Raw genomic sequence first — 17,267 nt, forward strand, 5'->3', positions numbered from 1 at the left:
AAAAATGACTTAAATGTGGAAAGTGTAGAAATACGTAAGTTATTTCTGCATTCAAATCAACGAATATTGCCTTCATTAACCCAAAAGCCAAAGGGGAGCCTCATGAGAAAGAGTCAAATTCAAGGGTTCTTGGCGGATATCCAAGAAATGAGTTATGTATAAATACAGCAGTGTAGGAATCAAATATCAAACATCATATGTGTGTGAGTGCGTATCTGTGTGGCTTGTTAGTACATTTAATAATTACTAAAAAGATGTATGTGCGCGTATCTATGTGTCCTATTAGTAATTATTAAATGCATTTTGATAATTTTCTCAATTGCCAAAAGCGAACTTCAAAGAAGTCACGCTGGACGACATCCGAAAAACAATCCCAACTAATTCCAGCGTATCCCATTTCCCACCCATTTTGCAGCTACAGCTTCTTTCCCCTTTTCCCTTTGGATGCCACCGAAGTGGAGTGTTGAAAATTCATTAAATTTCCAAGGACACAACTTTTTTCGCCGTTCTTTTTGGGTGCGTGTGTGCCATTTGGTGTTTGGTGTTTGGCGTTTGGCCTTTGGTTTTTGGTGGGTGGCGACCTCCGGCATTGCATTTAATCTCGTTGACAGCACTTAACACGCCCCCAAAAAGTAGTAAAAGCGAGCTGGGAATCTGCGAGCTGGATGTAAGGATGTAAGGAGTCAGGATTTGGGATTTGGGACCTCGGGGGTGGTTCTCGCTGTACTTGCACTGCAAGAGGTTTATTTAAGTTTATAATACGCTTAGGGGTAATTTTAATCTGTTGCAAATTGTTTTTGCTGTTAGCTGTCGACCTCACCGCAGTGCAGCGGTACCCCCACCAAAAATGAAAATATTAGAAAACAAAAAAAGAAAACACTCACACACACACACACACACACACACTCTCCACGGACACACACTGCCTGTCAGACCTCAAATCACCATCTATATAACATATTTTTTCTCCCGACTTTTGTGGCATATTTCATGGATATTGTAATCTGGTTTTTTGGCTTGCTACAATTGCGTTTCGTGCTGGGCGGTTGGTGGGTGGTGGCGGGCGAAGTTGGTTTGTAATTTCACTTTTTGGTAGAACGCTTGTTTCGCCTTGTTTTTGTCTCCGCTGCTATTTACATTTATGTATGTTGGGTTTTGTGCACAGCATGAGTTTGTTTGGAGGGCCAAGGAAGCGGTATGGAGTTGGTAAGCTGGATACAAAGTGTTCAGGGTCAAAGGTTCAAGTAGCAGAGAGGTTTCTAGAAGTGAAACCTCGTCCACATAAAATGTTTGACTTATGGCAGAGATGAGTAAATGCACAATTCCAGGAATCCGTTCCCGCTTATAGCAAATTATCCAAATTTGCAGCAACTTTTTTGACCCAAATGCCTTTGCATTGACTGGATTGGAACGTATTCGATTACGTGCCAAAAGACGCCGCCTTTAAAGGGGACCAATAAATTCCGATGCATTGGAAATCCATTAGAAAACAGCAAATATTTAACCCAATTGACTGCCAGCGAAAAGGAACTTTATTCAAGTTGAAAGAACACAACAATGAGCAAACGAGTCCATAAATAAAATACAAAAGATATTACAAAGAACGAAATGAACTGGCCATGGCATGAGTGGCACTCGGTGGAAATATTTGCTTATCGGGCCAATTAATAAGCGGAATTTATTTGGCCATTACAGCGAGCATAGTTCTGGTTGCGAACTAATGAACGATCGCCGAACGCGGATCTTTGGCCAATGAGATCACCCAAAGTAGGCGAATGTGAACGAACAGAGATGCCAGCAGACACACTTAAAGGATAACCAAAGAAAACTATGGCATAATACGTAAATTCCCGTATTATATCTAACCTAATCTGACAGTTTTCAACCCAAACCCAAAGTGGGGCTCTTAAGGTACAAAAATAAAATCACATACAAAATAATCGATAAAAATTATGCAAAATAATCGATAAAACTTACCATTATTTTCCGGTACTGGGAGTTCAGCTTCTTGATCAGGCTCCGGTTCCGGCTCTGGTTCAGGTTCAGGTTCAGGTTCAGGTTCCGGCTCTGGTTCAGGTTCAGGTTCGGGCTGCGGTTCAGGTTGTGATTCTACATAAACACAGCCAGCCTCGTCGGTCTGATCCAGACAATCGACATGTTTATCACAGTGCTTTTCGAGGGGCAGACACTTCTCGTCGCACTTAAACTGATCTTCAGTGCAAACTGAGGCGCGTCAAATTAAAATGAGATACGAAACAAAATCAAAATGTAATAAATAAAAGCAATGCAAAAAAGCCAAATCAAATGTAAATGAACGATCACTAAATACTAGAGTGAAAATTCTCATACTTTTGAATAGGTTAGATGGGTTGAAGAGCTCATACTTTTGAATAGGTTAGATGGGTTATAGAGCTGCAAAGCATCAACGACATGAATTTATCTCGATTCTACGGAAAACCAGGTATCCCTAAACCAAGATTTTCCAAATATATATTTAGAAGAATCATCGAAATTGTATCAACTGTTTTGCAGCTCTATTGACGATGTGAAGAATTAGAAGAAATATTCGACTATTTGATGAGGCCACTTTGGAATAGTTTTTAGTATGGATGGAGGTGTGGCGATCTGACAATGCCAAACGATCGGTGATGAGTTAAAGAGATCTCGATATGATCTGTTATTAAGCTGCCGCGACATTTACCAATTGGATAGTTGCAGTACTCTTCGTCCTCGCCGTCGGGACATTGGATCTCCCTATCGCATCGCATTTCATCGCAAATGAGTTTTCCGCTCCGGTGACAGGTGAAGGTGGCGTCTCCGCGACAGCTGAAGGGATCGCTACCAGAGCCCTCTACCTCGTCCGTGGGCAATGTAACATCGATTACCTCATCATCGAAATCTGTGAGGTCACAAAGTGGATTAGCTATGGGACATTGAAGTTCTGGGTAGTTTCCCAATGACATAAATACAGGATTTCAGACAGAGATCACAGAAATGGATATAGAGTGGAGCGGATGGCATGAAGCGGCACAACTTTTGATTATGAGGGACGTTCACGGAGGTCGAGAGGTCACAAGAGGTCACACAAACACATACAGGTCATCATCCAAAAGCACAATTACATACAGGTCCACTCCGGATATCATTTCAATTCTCATATTAACTAAATTATTAAAATTGTTCACACTTTTGCTAGATATACTACATATACTCGCAGATGAGAATCCTACAATATATAAGAATCTAAAACGTTGTTCTTCAGGCATGTAAGCCAATTACAGTATTTACTGCGAACAAAAACCAGAGCAGACCCACACTCGTGTTAGCAATATAAGATCTATTTTCGCGCTGCGAGGTTTGCCGGGTTAATCAAACATGTGGCAATCTCGTAATTTTCGAATTATTGGTATCCGTCGGTGGGGTGGACAAACCTTGGACTTCGTCGTTTAATGTTGGCGGATAAACTGATTTAATTGGCGGTATAATGAAAATGTTAGGCGTCGTTTCCTCCAAGCCCGGATCGCCACGTTGAAATGCTTCTTCATTCACTTTTGGGTTTGAACATTGGTTGATTTTCAAGGGTTTTCGGGTAGAGAAAGAGTTTGGGTATCATGATTTGGATAAAGGGCGAGGGATGCAAACCGATAAAAGAATCATGCTTATACGAGTATATAAGGTTGATTCTCCCATACCCAAAGTGGGTTTTACCAGTTTGCATCCGCTGCTCGGGAATTTAAAAGTTAAGATTGCTACAAGCTGCGTCTTACACCAAACCTACGTGGAAAGTCGCAGAGAAATATAGCAATGGATTCATAGGAACTTACCACTGGATTCTGTGAAGGAGAAGACGCCATCTGTGACGGCACCCAAGTGATCGATACGATTGTATTTAATCAGTTGCTGCTGCAATTTACTTCCGAAGTCGGTGGTAGAAGTGGGCAGCTCTATTCTGAGTTGTACGCGAATTTTGAAGTGATCTTTGGTGGGTCTGGATCAGGTAAGTGATTTGATCAGAATAAGCAAAACGAACGAGATTCTAAGAAATGTGTTTGCACTCACTCAACGCGCTCCAGGGTGCTGCGAATTTCCAGCTCCTCGTCATCGTTACCTTCGTAGTTGCTGTGGAAAAAGCTGCGCAAATCATCGTCCAGTAGTTTTTGCAGGTTCTGGAACTGTTCGCTTTCGCGATCTCTGTATTCGTTGGTATAGGGTTCGTTGACGACGAAGAAGGTACGATCTAATTGGAACAGGATAAACGCACAGTTTTCATGAATAGGCTTAAACTTTGAGCATTACATGATTAAGCTTACAGATGGTGGTTTCCTCCTCATGATAGCCGGATGCCTCGTTCTCGTCGTAAAGGTCCGATGCCCGCTTGCGAGGATTGGTGGCGCTGTTGAAGGCAACATGATTGGCCCGTCTGGCCAGGCGCTGTTTCTCCAGCTGGTGCTCCTTTCGCATTTGCTTCATTTGGTTCTGGTTCTCCTTTTGTTTGCGGCGCAATTCTTTTTGCCGATTAATCGCATCGCGATTCCTTTGTGCCCGTTCACGTTGTCGTCGTTGTTCCAGTTCCCGTTCTCGTCGTTGTTCCAGTTCCCGTTCTCGTTCCCTTTCCCGTTCCCGTTCCCGCTCCTGATCGTCATTGTTACCAAAGAAACGATTTATGGAACGGCGAACGCGATGAACACTCTGGCTGAACCAGTTGCCAGTGGGCAAGTCCTTCTCCTCGAACTTGTCCTCCATGGGCTTCAGTGCCTCATAGAAGTCGTCCAGAGGGACGTCGTCAACACTTGGGGCCTGCCACTCGGAATCGTTGATGCCCTGAAGCGACGCATCATCCGCCAGCATAAAATCTTGGTCATCGCTAAGTTGTGAAACTTGCTAAAAGAGCAGAAATCATTTAAGCATATTAGTACAGATATTAGGAAATACCAACAAGATCGTCAGTCGTAAAAAGGCGACAAATCACAACATGTAGATGTTATCACCCAGCACAAGCTTATTTTTAAATGCGAATCCCTGCACTTATTTCTAATCAAGGGTGCATAGTTTTCCCATTTTCCCCACTTCCGCTTTTGGAGCAGCTTTTGTTGATTATTTTCCAGATAATGCAAGGGAACTTTTCCTTGGGTTGTTGTCCACGCTAAGCAATGCAAGTGACGACTAAAGTTTGAGAGCAATTGTGTCTCGGCTAAGGTTTCACCACAGTTACTGTTATAGCAGCACTGTTAGCCTAACATTCATGTGAGCTCGAAAACTGTTATTTTATCGCTAGTTATTATTTTATCTAAATTGAAAACTTTTTGGGCTTCAAAATAAAATCAAAACGTTTGTTGTCAGCGCTTACATGTCCAGCAAACGCATCAAGCTTAAGACTTTCAGCCGGTGAGCTCTCCATTAATTTGTTCACTTTTAAAACCCTTTTTAAGGCAACACATGCCCTTTCCCCCCTGATTTTTTCACCCACTTCCGATCTATTTTCGTCGACTTTTTAATTGAGCATTGATTTCAAGTGTCAATTCCTCTTCATTCCCACTTCGGTAATCGGTGCTGGCTCTATTTTCGTGCTGCCTCCATCCAGACTCTAATGTTCAACTCCCCCACTCCTATATTGTATTCCTCTGTTGAGTGGAAGTGTCAGGGAAAACGCGTGCTACGTCATATTTATTGTTGCCTTCGCTGATAAAAAGCACTTGCCCTGCATGTTCAGCATGTTGAACACACACACACACACAATACTGCCCCGCCCCTGATCACACCACCTCCGCCCACCAAGAGAAAGATCATATCTGGCCACGAAATCGATGTTCGATGCTTTTTCATGCTCCAGGAAAACTTTTGTACCTATTCTTTTTTGCAGTGTGATACTGGGAATGTGGGCCAAATGTGCATGGCCCGTGCACCTCCTATCCTCTTATCGAAATACTTCGATAAACTAAAAAGATAATGGAAAGACATGGGAATGGCAGATAGCATTTATGGATGGGAAAGTAGGAGTTGAAAACATACATATGAAAGGGTGTACTTTCGTTTTAACTTGTCAGCACACAATACCGGGAAATCGTTAAAAGTAACTCAATTATGCACATTAGGTATCAATTTATAGTACTCATACAGAAGTAGTAGTAATGTTTCATTAAAACCTTGAACCTTAGCTCACTGAAAATTAGATTTCATAAATCGAGCAGCAAATTTGTGAAAACCTACTAAGCGGCACTTGCTTAAAATCAAAGTTGAATCAACTTCCAGTGACAAATCACGTCGGATTGTTTTGGTTTCATTGTTGTTTTCAGTTTTAAGTGTTGTCTGCGCTGTGTCTGCTTTTCTGGTTTTCGGTGGTCTGGATGGCTGAGGGTGAAAACTGTGTTGCTTTGTGTTTTTTTTTTTTTGCGGCCAAACGGCTGCCTTATGAAGCTGCATAGTCACGTGCCACGACTTTGGAGTTGGCCATGTTTTTTCCGGCAAGTTTGGGCTTGCTTGGTGTGTGTTACACATAATAATGCTGCTGAAATCAGGTCTAAGCTATCGACTCACGATAAAGAGCGCCTCCCATCGATTTGCTGGCTCATAAATTAACTTGAATGATTAGCTTAATTGCCCGATTCCCACCAACGCAGAAAACTACTCTCAGCTTTAAGTCAGCTTTACAATTTGATGGCCCTACTATTCCGATCGCGATTCCCAAACGATTCCTGCCACATTTGTGGGATGAGGTGGCATCTGCTGCTCGTTTATAGCCCCTATTTTCAGTTCAGGGCGGACGGCCAGTCGTCCGCATGCTTGACACAGATTCCTGGCGTTTATTGTGATTACTCGAGCTGTTCGCTAATGCAAAAACCAGCATGGCCTGATCACTACAGTGGCTACCAAACTGTGCGGCCCACCAAATGACCATCAAATGAACAGTGAAGCCTGAATATTCCACATTGAGCTGTAATCAGCATAGATATTCTTTGCTAAATCTATTTAATACAACTATTGCGTTTCTTGGAATACTTTTGTTAGCTTAATGTGATACCCTCAATCGCAAGGCTTCAGCTTTAATTGTTTCGGCACAGAATATAGTTATAAATGCAACATTCAGTGATTGCTGCCACCACTGTAAATGACATATGCAATCCCAAATGAGTGTCGAAATGAATTATTACGCATACGCAACGTGCGAACGGCGAACATAAATAAATACGCTGGCGTGGAAACAATGAGAAATGTTATTTATGTGCCCGCCCAATTAGATGACAACGCAGTGTCCTTGAACCCATTTTCGCGAAATGTATCTGCATCTGCAACTGCAACTGCATCTAGATTTATGCAAGTGAGAAGAAAAGCAGAGGAGAAAAATAAGCAGACAGAATGCCTGGCTACTGTCAATTGTCTCAACTTGTTGCTATCGCGAGTGTGTTTGTGGGCAGCCACCAGCAACCAAGTGGGTCAGTTTTGGGGCGGAAGGTCGCGATTTGCACCACCCACAACCCGCAACCGACAAACCCCCATCCCACACCCACCATGAAATCAGTGTGCGTGCATTGAACCCTCAAATGGACAAGGCATTTTGAACCTTTTTTTGTTTTCTGTTTTTTGGTTTTTTTAGTTTTGCCTGCCGGGCCTCATTTCCTGCAAGACAAATTACACATCGAGACTATGGCCACTCCCCCTTTTTGGCCAGTCATAAATTTGGCGCACATATGTGTGCCGGCAATTTATTTTCATCATGCTCAAAAATCGCAGCAGACAACCAGCCAATTCTCGTTAAATCGATCGCACCACACATCGAGAAATATTTCCCTCCGCCTTCGGCAAAAGACGAAAGAAAAAGTTATTGACTAACTGACTGACTGACTGACTGACTGCGCACATTTTGTGGCCAAAAGGCACGCCAGCCGATGGGCGGTTGTCCTGAGGGCGTGGCAGGCAATAGACCCCAAAAATGAAAAACAAACAGGATGGATGCGCTGCAGGCCATTCTCCTTCTGTAAGCCCTTAAAACCTGTTCAAGTGGTTCTGAAAGTGTCAAGCTCCTAGTTCGAGCATTAAAAACAAATATAAAAAGCAAAAAACATATCATTTAGTAGCCAGAAATAGTATTATTGCATAATACTACCAATAGTAGACATAATTCGGCCGCAAAGAGTATCTCAAATTAGACAGAATGAGACACTGTCTGCTAGGAACACATGTGTGCCAGAAGCCAGAAGCCAGAACTTTGTGTTTTTGGCCACAATTATCGCAGAAAAGCGAGGCGGAGTGGAAAGCGGTGAGTCGAAAAAAGGAAAAGCAGGGGCAATGGAAATGGAACTGGAACTCGAATAGGGGGGGAAGGTGGGGAAGGAAATTGGGGGTAGAAACATGTGAAAATTTGATTAAAAACTAGCGTCAAGGTAATTGCCCGGCGAACACAGGCAGACTTTCCTGTCCTGTTCCTTCCTCCAAGAAGTAACCAGTAAATTGCGCATACGCCGTGTGTGGTTGCAGCGAAATGGAAGTGGCTATGGATATGGAAGTGAAGGCTGTGACTGTGGCTGTGACTGTGGCTGTGGAGGTGGAAAGTGCATCGAGTGACATCAAGCCAAAGAATCTAGGTATGTGGAGCAAGTGCAAAGCAATTGACGCCGTAATCCTCCGCGTAGAGAAGATTGCGCCGTCAATCATCATTCCAAGATTGCCAGCCAGAGATTCCGCTGGGAATCCGCGACCTGGTTGCCCCCGGGACTTGGGTACCCACATTTATATGCAGCTAAAGATTCCGATTCCGATCCCGAGTTGCCCGAGTTGCCCGAGTTGCTCAGCAGGAAATATTTAGCGCTGCGCTCTTGTGTCTCATGTGCTTAATTAAACTGTACGCTGCAGCAATTGCTTTGATTTAATTAGTTTTTCCCCATATCTTTCGTTCTCCGTGGGCGTCAATGGAACTCGGGCGATGGATGATCGTCATCATCATCATCATTGTCATCAGCCACATAATCTCAAATCACATCAAAGTCTGATTTAAATGCAAGCTGCAGATCCCACAGTCTTTCCTTAGCGCTCTTATTAATGGAAAAGTATAAATATCTCATCAGTTTAAACTAGGTTCTATTTGTGGCCTTTATGTTTAAGCCTTTTGGGAAACGGAGGGTAAAGCTGTGCAGATTTCCCGGACCCACTGACTTGCTCTTTCTGCTAATTCTCCCATGGAAAGCCTTTCATTTTGCTGACATAAACAAATAATTCAATTCAGCTGCCGCCGCGCTGATTGCCACTAGGAACTGACCCGTTGTTTTATTCCTATTGTTGTTATTTACTCTGGGCAAAGATCTCGGACTGAACCCATGACACCACCTGCTCGTCCAGAGATTCATGTGGAATGCACTCGCAACAATGGGGAGGAAATGAAATGTCGCAAAACAATGGGTATGTGCGAGGATTATGGAAGTCGGGGAATATCGAATGCTGTCGCATAACAGGTACTATTCAGGTGCTGAGCATACCCATTGCAGGGTATCTGCAGAGCTGCTGCACTGACACCTGCTCGAGCTTTGATTTGTGGCCCGAGGTGGCAAAAAGCAGGCTAAAGTTCAGCGCAGCTCGACGATGTTGTTGACGACGCTAATATTTATGTTTTGTTTTCCATTTTATTATGTTGCACAAACTCATTTAAATGTTGAAGCCACTCCAAGGTTGTCACGTCGCTCGGCCACAAAAAAAAAGTAAGTAAGGCAAAGAAAAACACAGAGGAGCATAAAGCAAAAAAAGAAAAAACATCGACGAGCACGCCTGGCGACTGTTGATCCTGGGCGCTTTGATGTCTCTGTGGCTCGGTGTGATTCCGCCCATCCTCGCCAGAAAGGGCCAACCGACTCTGGGATGCCGCTCACGTTTTGGCAATTTCTCATAAAACAAACGACCATTAACGCCTTTAAGTTGTCGGCAGCATTTCGCCAGCATTTCTCCCCCTCCGCGCCACTATCATTCCCCTAGATTTTTTTTTCTTTTTTGACATCAGGCTTGAGAGTTGAGGCTTCTTGGCCGGCTTGGTTGACTTGGTTCGTGCCTCATATTAAGTTGTCAGCCAGCTTGAGCCACTCCCCCTACCCCTTCCCTTCCCTTCCCCACCCACTGACGATATATATGTATATGTATATATCGCTCAGGAAGTGCACTTACTTTGTTGCTGCTGGTCCTAAGCCCCGTTTAATGGGCGAATTTGGTGCTTTCCTCAGCGCTGCATACACGCAGAGAAACGATTTGAACTGCTTGCTACATCGGAGTACTATGAGTATATTATACACTAACTAATAAACACTTTTTTTACACTAATTCGGAGTGGAATTCTCATTACAAGCTGTACAAGCTGTTTCTTTGCGGTGCGTGAAACGCACTCATTATTTCTCCCTGTTGATTGCAGGGAAACTATCGATGCTGCAGCGCCTCCCAACCACCCAACCACCACCCCAACTAGCCAAAAACCACCCAACCACCCACAGAGCAACCACCCAGTCCGCCACCGAACCGCTGACACAACAAAGCCAATTTGCGTGCGTAATTTGCGGCACTTAGAAGCTACGTGACAATGATGCGAACGCCTCTTCGGATGTCCTCATCCTGCCACATTCAGGTGCCTTTGGCTGTCATTTGTCTGCATTAGTGGGCGCCAAAACACGAAAAAAATAACCAAAAACCAGAAAACAGTTCAACGAGGGTGTGTAGCAGTCCATCAATTTGCATTAGTTGCATTACCCACCTGAACTCTGAACCCACGCCGACAATTGCGCCTAATTAATGTGTCTAATTAGGTTACAAATTTGTTAGAAAACGTGTAATAAAGAAGGCCAGCGAAATGCAAACAATATGCCAATATCAAGCCAATATTGCAGGCATTAATTGCGATCATTACGAAATTGTTTACCAAATTGGGCAGTAGCGTAAAATATTAATTAAATATTCAATGTATTTTCAAATGATTTCGAATAATATATTGCTGCTTTTGTACTCCTCGATTTTCAGTTCAGCTCTCACGGAAGAAAAGACTTCGGGTATTTTGTACGCATTTTGATGGCTGTTACGATTGTTGCCAACTTTTATGAGCCATGTTCTTGGCACTTTCGTGGTGCCTTACACTTTGTTCTTGATTTGTTTTTATTTCAATGCTTTTTTTTTATAGCCCCCCCTTGTTTTGCCATTCGCGCATATATTTTGTAATAATCTGAAACTGAGCCATAACCCCTTGTGGTATTTCAGCATTTTATGGTGCCACGTGTGTTGTGCGGCACTCTTATCCAACACAATTATAGTGATCTATTCAGCTAAATGTGTTGCATGTTCATTAAATTCATTTTATTTGACAGCCCCAATGGCTATAGCTTATACACATATGTATATTTTCCACATCTTGTGCTTCCAATTTGCTTACATGTGTTCTTCATCTATTTTCAGCTGGCTTCCTTTGGTGACCCCGCACCAAAAAAAAAGATCCAAATAATTTGTCAGATCGTTTGTTGTGTTGCCTTTTGATTGCCAGTTATTTATTCAAATAAAATGGAATTTCTTTATTGGCGGCCAGGCACACTCGTCGAAAAACTTCTTATCTTTTAGTTTAAAGTCCCAATGGCCTCAATTTCACGCTTGTATGTTTTGGTTAATACACTTCTGGCTGATTATGAAAGCCAAAGACGACTTGCACATAACATATAGCGTCATATATATTTTTACAAAAATGCGAGCGCCTGCTCTGTGTGTGTGTGTGTGAATTGTGGCTCGGTCGCATTCGATTTGAGGAAGTGAATTTGAATTTCAATGACTTGAACTTCTATAAAAAGCATTTACGCAATTTACTCTTCAGCTGTTCAGCCCGGGCTGCTGGCTGAATCAATTTGTTGTTGGGCCGCTCGGTGTGTTTTATTACACACATTTTGTTTGCCTTATTTATAGGCGCACGTTAGCTGATAACAAGCACTTGGCCCACAGCGATAATACGAGTCCAAAAGTGGCAGTAAAAGGCACACAGCCTCTGATTATTGATTGCGCTTTATTGAATGAATATTAATTAATGGCAATAAATGGGGAATGCCTGGGACACTGGCAAAAAACAAAAGCAATTATAAAGAGATTAAACTCAATTCAAAATGAAAACTTAACTGAAAAAAAAAACAAAACTTTCACCGTACTTTTGGTAATAGATTTGCATTTAGGTATCCCATATTTTTGGACAGTTTGGAGGTGTCATCATTTCCACAAGTGCAGTGGATATCTTGGGCGGGCTAATGAGGCCTAGGCCAAAAAATGCCGCCCTGTTTAACCCTTTTTGGCCACTGCTCGAGCTTCTCTGCATTGCACGGCGCTTGCCGGCTGAAACCCGAGCTCAATTAGAAGAGGAAAGTTCAGAGACTAGATGCTATACCCATCACCATATCTCCAGCTCCATCTCCATCAGCACTTCCATACCCACTCCCATTACCAAGCCGTTTTCTAGCCCGAATTTGCCGGGGTACAATACTCTGGCTTCCTTTTCCTGTTTTTGGTTGTTGGAGTGCTTCTGCTACAATTTCATTTGACCGACAACAAAAACATCGGGCGGAACAGACAACAGGCAACAGACAACAAACGGTGAGTGAGTATCAGTTAAAGTTTTGTGTTGGCAGAAACATTTCTGTGGCCACGTGTGTATTCAGTTTTAATTTATCTAAACTTTTGCAAGTTTTAACTGACTGGCGTCTCCGCCAGCCGCTTGCCGCTTGCCGCCATTCAACCCCTCAACCGCAATTTGCAATCTGACCTTTTAACCCCTTGGCACACGGACCTCGCCGGAAAAACCGGGAAAACCAGACGGAGCGACCTTGTAACCACAGCAACAGCATGGATCAGTAAAGACGGGGAATCCCTGCAAGAAAAACAAAAAAAAAACCAAAAACGGGATGCCGAATTTGCAATTCAGAGATTGCAGCTTATCATCCGTGGATTTGATGGCTTTTAAATGTCACTATACACGTTGGATTACTGTAATGATAATGTTTACCAGTAGTAAACATTTATTTCGGTAATTTTAAAGTTAATTGCGAGAGTTGGGAGAAACCCGATGAATGCAACAGGTGTTTAAGGCAGCAACCTACATAGGTAAACATAGGGTAAGCTAAGGTAACTAAAGACATTCCCCTAGGTAATTGCAAATGCAGACGAATATTAAAGTGCAATGGAAGTTGTGTTATTCATCTTTACTTTTGAGGCAGGACCCTGCATTCTGTAAATATTGGCTTGTATATAACGTTCGCCCAGTTGCCAAAGATAAGAAAATATACATATAACATATAACATTTATTATTCATCACGAAGACAGCCCAAGGAGTTGAGTTGTCCATTATTCTCGGTAGCTTATCTGCGCAAAAGGTGACTGCACGACTGCCAGTATGGCTGCACTGTACTTGGCCACATTTCACGATAACAATAATACACATCAGCGATCACATCGGAGATTGATTTATGCAAACTGCAGGCGACCGATTCGCGAATCTGTGTCATTGGCATGCCACCCAGTTAAAAGAAAGAAAAGCTGTGTGAAAAGGGTGTAACCGACTGTGTATCGTCTATAAAGTAATTTTCCAATTTCAAGCCAAAATACCGCGCGAATTCAAACAGCACCGCATCGAGCCAGTCATAAGTGCCAAAAATATCTAAAAAAATAAAAAAAAAATCTAAAAGGCAAAAACCGCAGAGTTCCCAATCGGATGATGTCATAGGCTCGCGGAGCAGAATGATTTGGCGTTCCGCTTAACTATTTGCCACATAAATCAGATTGCCAGTGGCGCAAAGTGCACTGTGCAGCAACCATTATCATCGGGCCTCGACTTCCAAAGACTCCCCCCCGAGGCCATTAATCAAAGTTCGGCCATCAAGATGTTAACATCGAAATTACAGAGTCATAAAACCGAAGAGTCGAACAAGCGGCCACTTTTTATACCCGTTAATCGTAGACTAAAATGGTATTCTAGATTCGTTGAAGAGTATGTAACAGGCAGAAGGAGCGTTTCCAACCATATAAAGTATATATATTCTTAATCAGGATCAACAGGCGAGTCGATCTGGCCATGTCCGTCCGTCCGTCCGTCTGTCCGTATGCAAACCTCGATCTCAGGAACTGCCCAGAACTGACACCCACACTTTGAAAACGGTGGTATTTTTTCACTTTTTTATATATCTTGTAAATTTCTATAGATTGGCAAAATTTTTGTCACGCCCACACTTTTAAAACATTTTAAAGTTGTTCTTCATTTTATTATTTTTTGCCTAATTTCTACCGATCTTCCAGAAAAGGTTGAAATTTCTCGTGTGCACTTCTACTAGCTGAGTAACGGGTATCTGATAGTCGGGGAACTCGACTATAGCATTCTATCATGATTTTTTTTTTTTTTTTTGGGCTTTTTGGAGAGCGGCTGAGCCACCAAAATCATCATCATCCAGCATCTTGGTGGGCGATGCAAATCGCAAATGGTGGAGCCGCCGGCATGATGATGTAGTATACAGATGAACCACCAGCTAAACCACCAGCGAATTCTGCACCACCGAGTGGGGCAAGATTCAGTTGGCATGGAGCGTGTTTAATTGCGTGCAATTTGTTTTCAACACTACGCGGCTACCTAAGCCACACACTTGCCACAGTGGGCACTCGCATGTATTGAACTCGCATGCACAAAATGTGGACCCACGTTAGGAAACAATCAATTATGCTGCAGCATAATATATGGGGGTCCCACTGTGGCCGGCGATCTGTGTCTATGTGGGCCAGGCTATATGTTACAGCCACTCACAATGGGCAGACGGTCGGATGAAAATTTTCGGTTTTGCATTACAGCAACTCATTAGGCACGCACAGACGCCAAGAGACGAGTGACGAACGACAAAAGGGGCGGCGCTGGTGACGAAGGCGCCTCGTTGTAGGTCAGCTCGGCGACGACTGAGCTGCACTGCACAGAGCAAAAAACGGATGACTTGGTGCATTTCGCATCAAAGGCGATTGCGAACAAAGTTACGTATGAATTTAAAATTGATATTGACCCTTTTTTCTTTCCGTGTTCCTTGCAATTGCGACGCCGGGAGTGCTTCACAGTTCAGTCGCTTTTTGCCGGTTTTTCAACTTGATTTCCTTTTATTTTTGTTTGGGTTTTCAGCTTTTTTAGCTGAATGCTTTTTGTGCCTCAACTTTAAACTTAATTACCTGAGTGAGTGTGTGCAAATAAATGTATATGAAGGCGGTCGGCACTACGCATAGTCCGCAGATTGTTTAATAGCCACATCACTCTTTACTTTATTATATTGCAATTTCAATTTCGTGTTGCCAACTTCCTTATGGGCCGAGTCGCCAGCACGTGTACCATAAGTGCTCAAGTAAGCATATTTATGGTGACTCAAATGTTGGGGAACCTAACTCGGTTTCGGGAAACGAGATATGGAATTAGCTTCCAAGAATCCTGACGCACAACTAACTTGAAATCGCAAAATAGAAAAGTACATAAAAAGCAGAAGTGAATAGCTTTAAATTGTAATTGTAGCTAGAGCCTAACTAGCAACTATTCAATCTTCTTGTTACGCATTTGAATACTAGATCAAGTTGTTAGTGATGCAAAAGAGTCAACATTTTTTTTCGGTGCAGAGAAAAGCTTTAAAGGAGTTTGGACCACGATGCCAGGGCCATATCTATAAATTAAATATTGACGTAGCCGGCAGTTAACTTATCGTGCCGGCGGACTTATCGTCTTATAACCGCTGACGATACCGACCTCGGATTGGGCTTATCAAAATACCCAGATATTACCTCATCACCGTCTTATCGTAAAAAACCAGGCGAAAAATCAATCAAATGGCCCAAACAAAAAAAAAGAAACATTTTTACGGCCAACCATTTTTCTACAAATTGTCCTGCCACTCCAGGCTCTGTTTTTCGATATATTTTTTTTTCATACCTATATTTATATATATCATACTCTTTTTCATCAGTTACGTATGCCGTATGCAAAAGACGTCGCCGAATGAGCAGAGGAACTGTCTTGGAAGCGGCATAAATTATCCGGCTTAGGCCACTCCAATCTAAGTTTGAAGACTGTCTGCCGGTTGCTTTTTATGCTTAATTTTTTCGTTTATTTATTTCTTATTTCTTTTTTTTTAGGTTTTTTAGCTTTTTGTCTGGGCTCAGCGATTGCGACGTGTTTGGCGCACCAAGTGGGCGCGGCCATATGCAAAGCACGTTTCCCGATCCAATCTGATCCGATTCCCGCCGATGGGCCTATATGCTCCTGCTCCCGATGCCCAAAAACAGGGGATTCACTCTGCATTTGGGGGGGAGGTGGGATCATGGATCATAATGACACTAATGTGGATCAGATTTGGAGTGATTGTTATGCTTTGCATGACTTAAATATACCTCACAGAGCTTTTGGCCAGGGTATAGTCTGGTATGCCATCGATACAATCATTCTGGCTCGCATGCCAGCTTTTTTAGTTTTAAAGATTCTCCACAATGTCGCAGTGCGTAAACCCTCGACTGTTGTTGTTGTTGTTGTTTTGACGGTGCTAACCAAACTAGCCAAAGCAACCAAACTAACCTCAAAAAGGCCAAAAAGAATCTCGGGAGTGGAGAATGGGTGGCATTGTGTGGAGGTGGGTATAACTGGGAGACTAGATGGAGGTGACCTCAAGTGCGGCACCCAGAACAAAGCCCGCCAGCTGCAACAAAGGTAGCCTCCTTCTGCAACCCACATGCTCTCCCGCTCGCACCGTGCACTGCCATCTCGCTTGCTCCTGCCTGGCTGCTGCAGTTGTTGTCAAGTGCAACGTCATCCTGCTTATTAAAGGTATTACAATGCGAGAGGGAAGAATACAAAATAAAGAGTGCAACCTCAGACAAGTAAACGTAATTACAGACTCTGTTACTTTTACTGCCTGAAAATCTGCTAAGATTTACACTTGCAGAAACTGTGGCTATCCAGCTGAGCGTTCTCAACTTCTTTTCTAGCAAATCAAAAAGTAAGGGGGGGAATTGTATATCAACTTTCTGTCAATCAGGTTGTTGCCCTGGGAAAATGGCTCTCACTTTTTCCCTGTTCGATGACCCCCTAATTTCTCCCAGTGCTCCTTGTCGGCTGTAGACCTCCTTCTCATTGTCACACACACACACACACACACCCACAAGAAGATATAGTAGTGTGGCGGCGGGGTCTTGAGAGGGGACAACCTCTTGACTTGCGGCTTGTTGATTTCTTCTCTTCTCGGCGGGGGAGATGAAGGGGCACTATTTCGAGGAG

General features: G+C 43.1%; 1 protein-coding gene across 5 annotated transcripts in view; it reads right to left on the reverse strand.

Moving 5' to 3' along the window:
- The window catches only part of LOC6555753 (basement membrane-specific heparan sulfate proteoglycan core protein), a 75,937-nt gene that overhangs the window by 49,631 nt on the left and 9,039 nt on the right, over nucleotides 1-17,267 (reverse strand). For all 5 annotated transcript variants that reach the window (XM_026982027.1, XM_026982029.1, XM_026982028.1 and 2 more), the window contains exons 3-7: nucleotides 4,311-4,881; nucleotides 4,060-4,237; nucleotides 3,825-3,988; nucleotides 2,702-2,899; nucleotides 1,978-2,223 (exon numbers count right to left, since the gene is read on the reverse strand). In XM_026982027.1, coding sequence (XP_026837828.1) covers nucleotides 1,978-2,223; nucleotides 2,702-2,899; nucleotides 3,825-3,988; nucleotides 4,060-4,237; nucleotides 4,311-4,881 — 1,357 coding nt within the window. The remainder of the gene's footprint in view (nucleotides 1-1,977; nucleotides 2,224-2,701; nucleotides 2,900-3,824; nucleotides 3,989-4,059; nucleotides 4,238-4,310; nucleotides 4,882-17,267) is intronic.

This window comes from Drosophila erecta, unplaced genomic scaffold (assembly GCF_003286155.1).
Source record: "Drosophila erecta strain 14021-0224.00,06,07 unplaced genomic scaffold, DereRS2 tig00000126-arrow-pilon, whole genome shotgun sequence".
Classification (NCBI taxonomy): Eukaryota; Metazoa; Arthropoda; class Insecta; order Diptera; family Drosophilidae; genus Drosophila; species Drosophila erecta.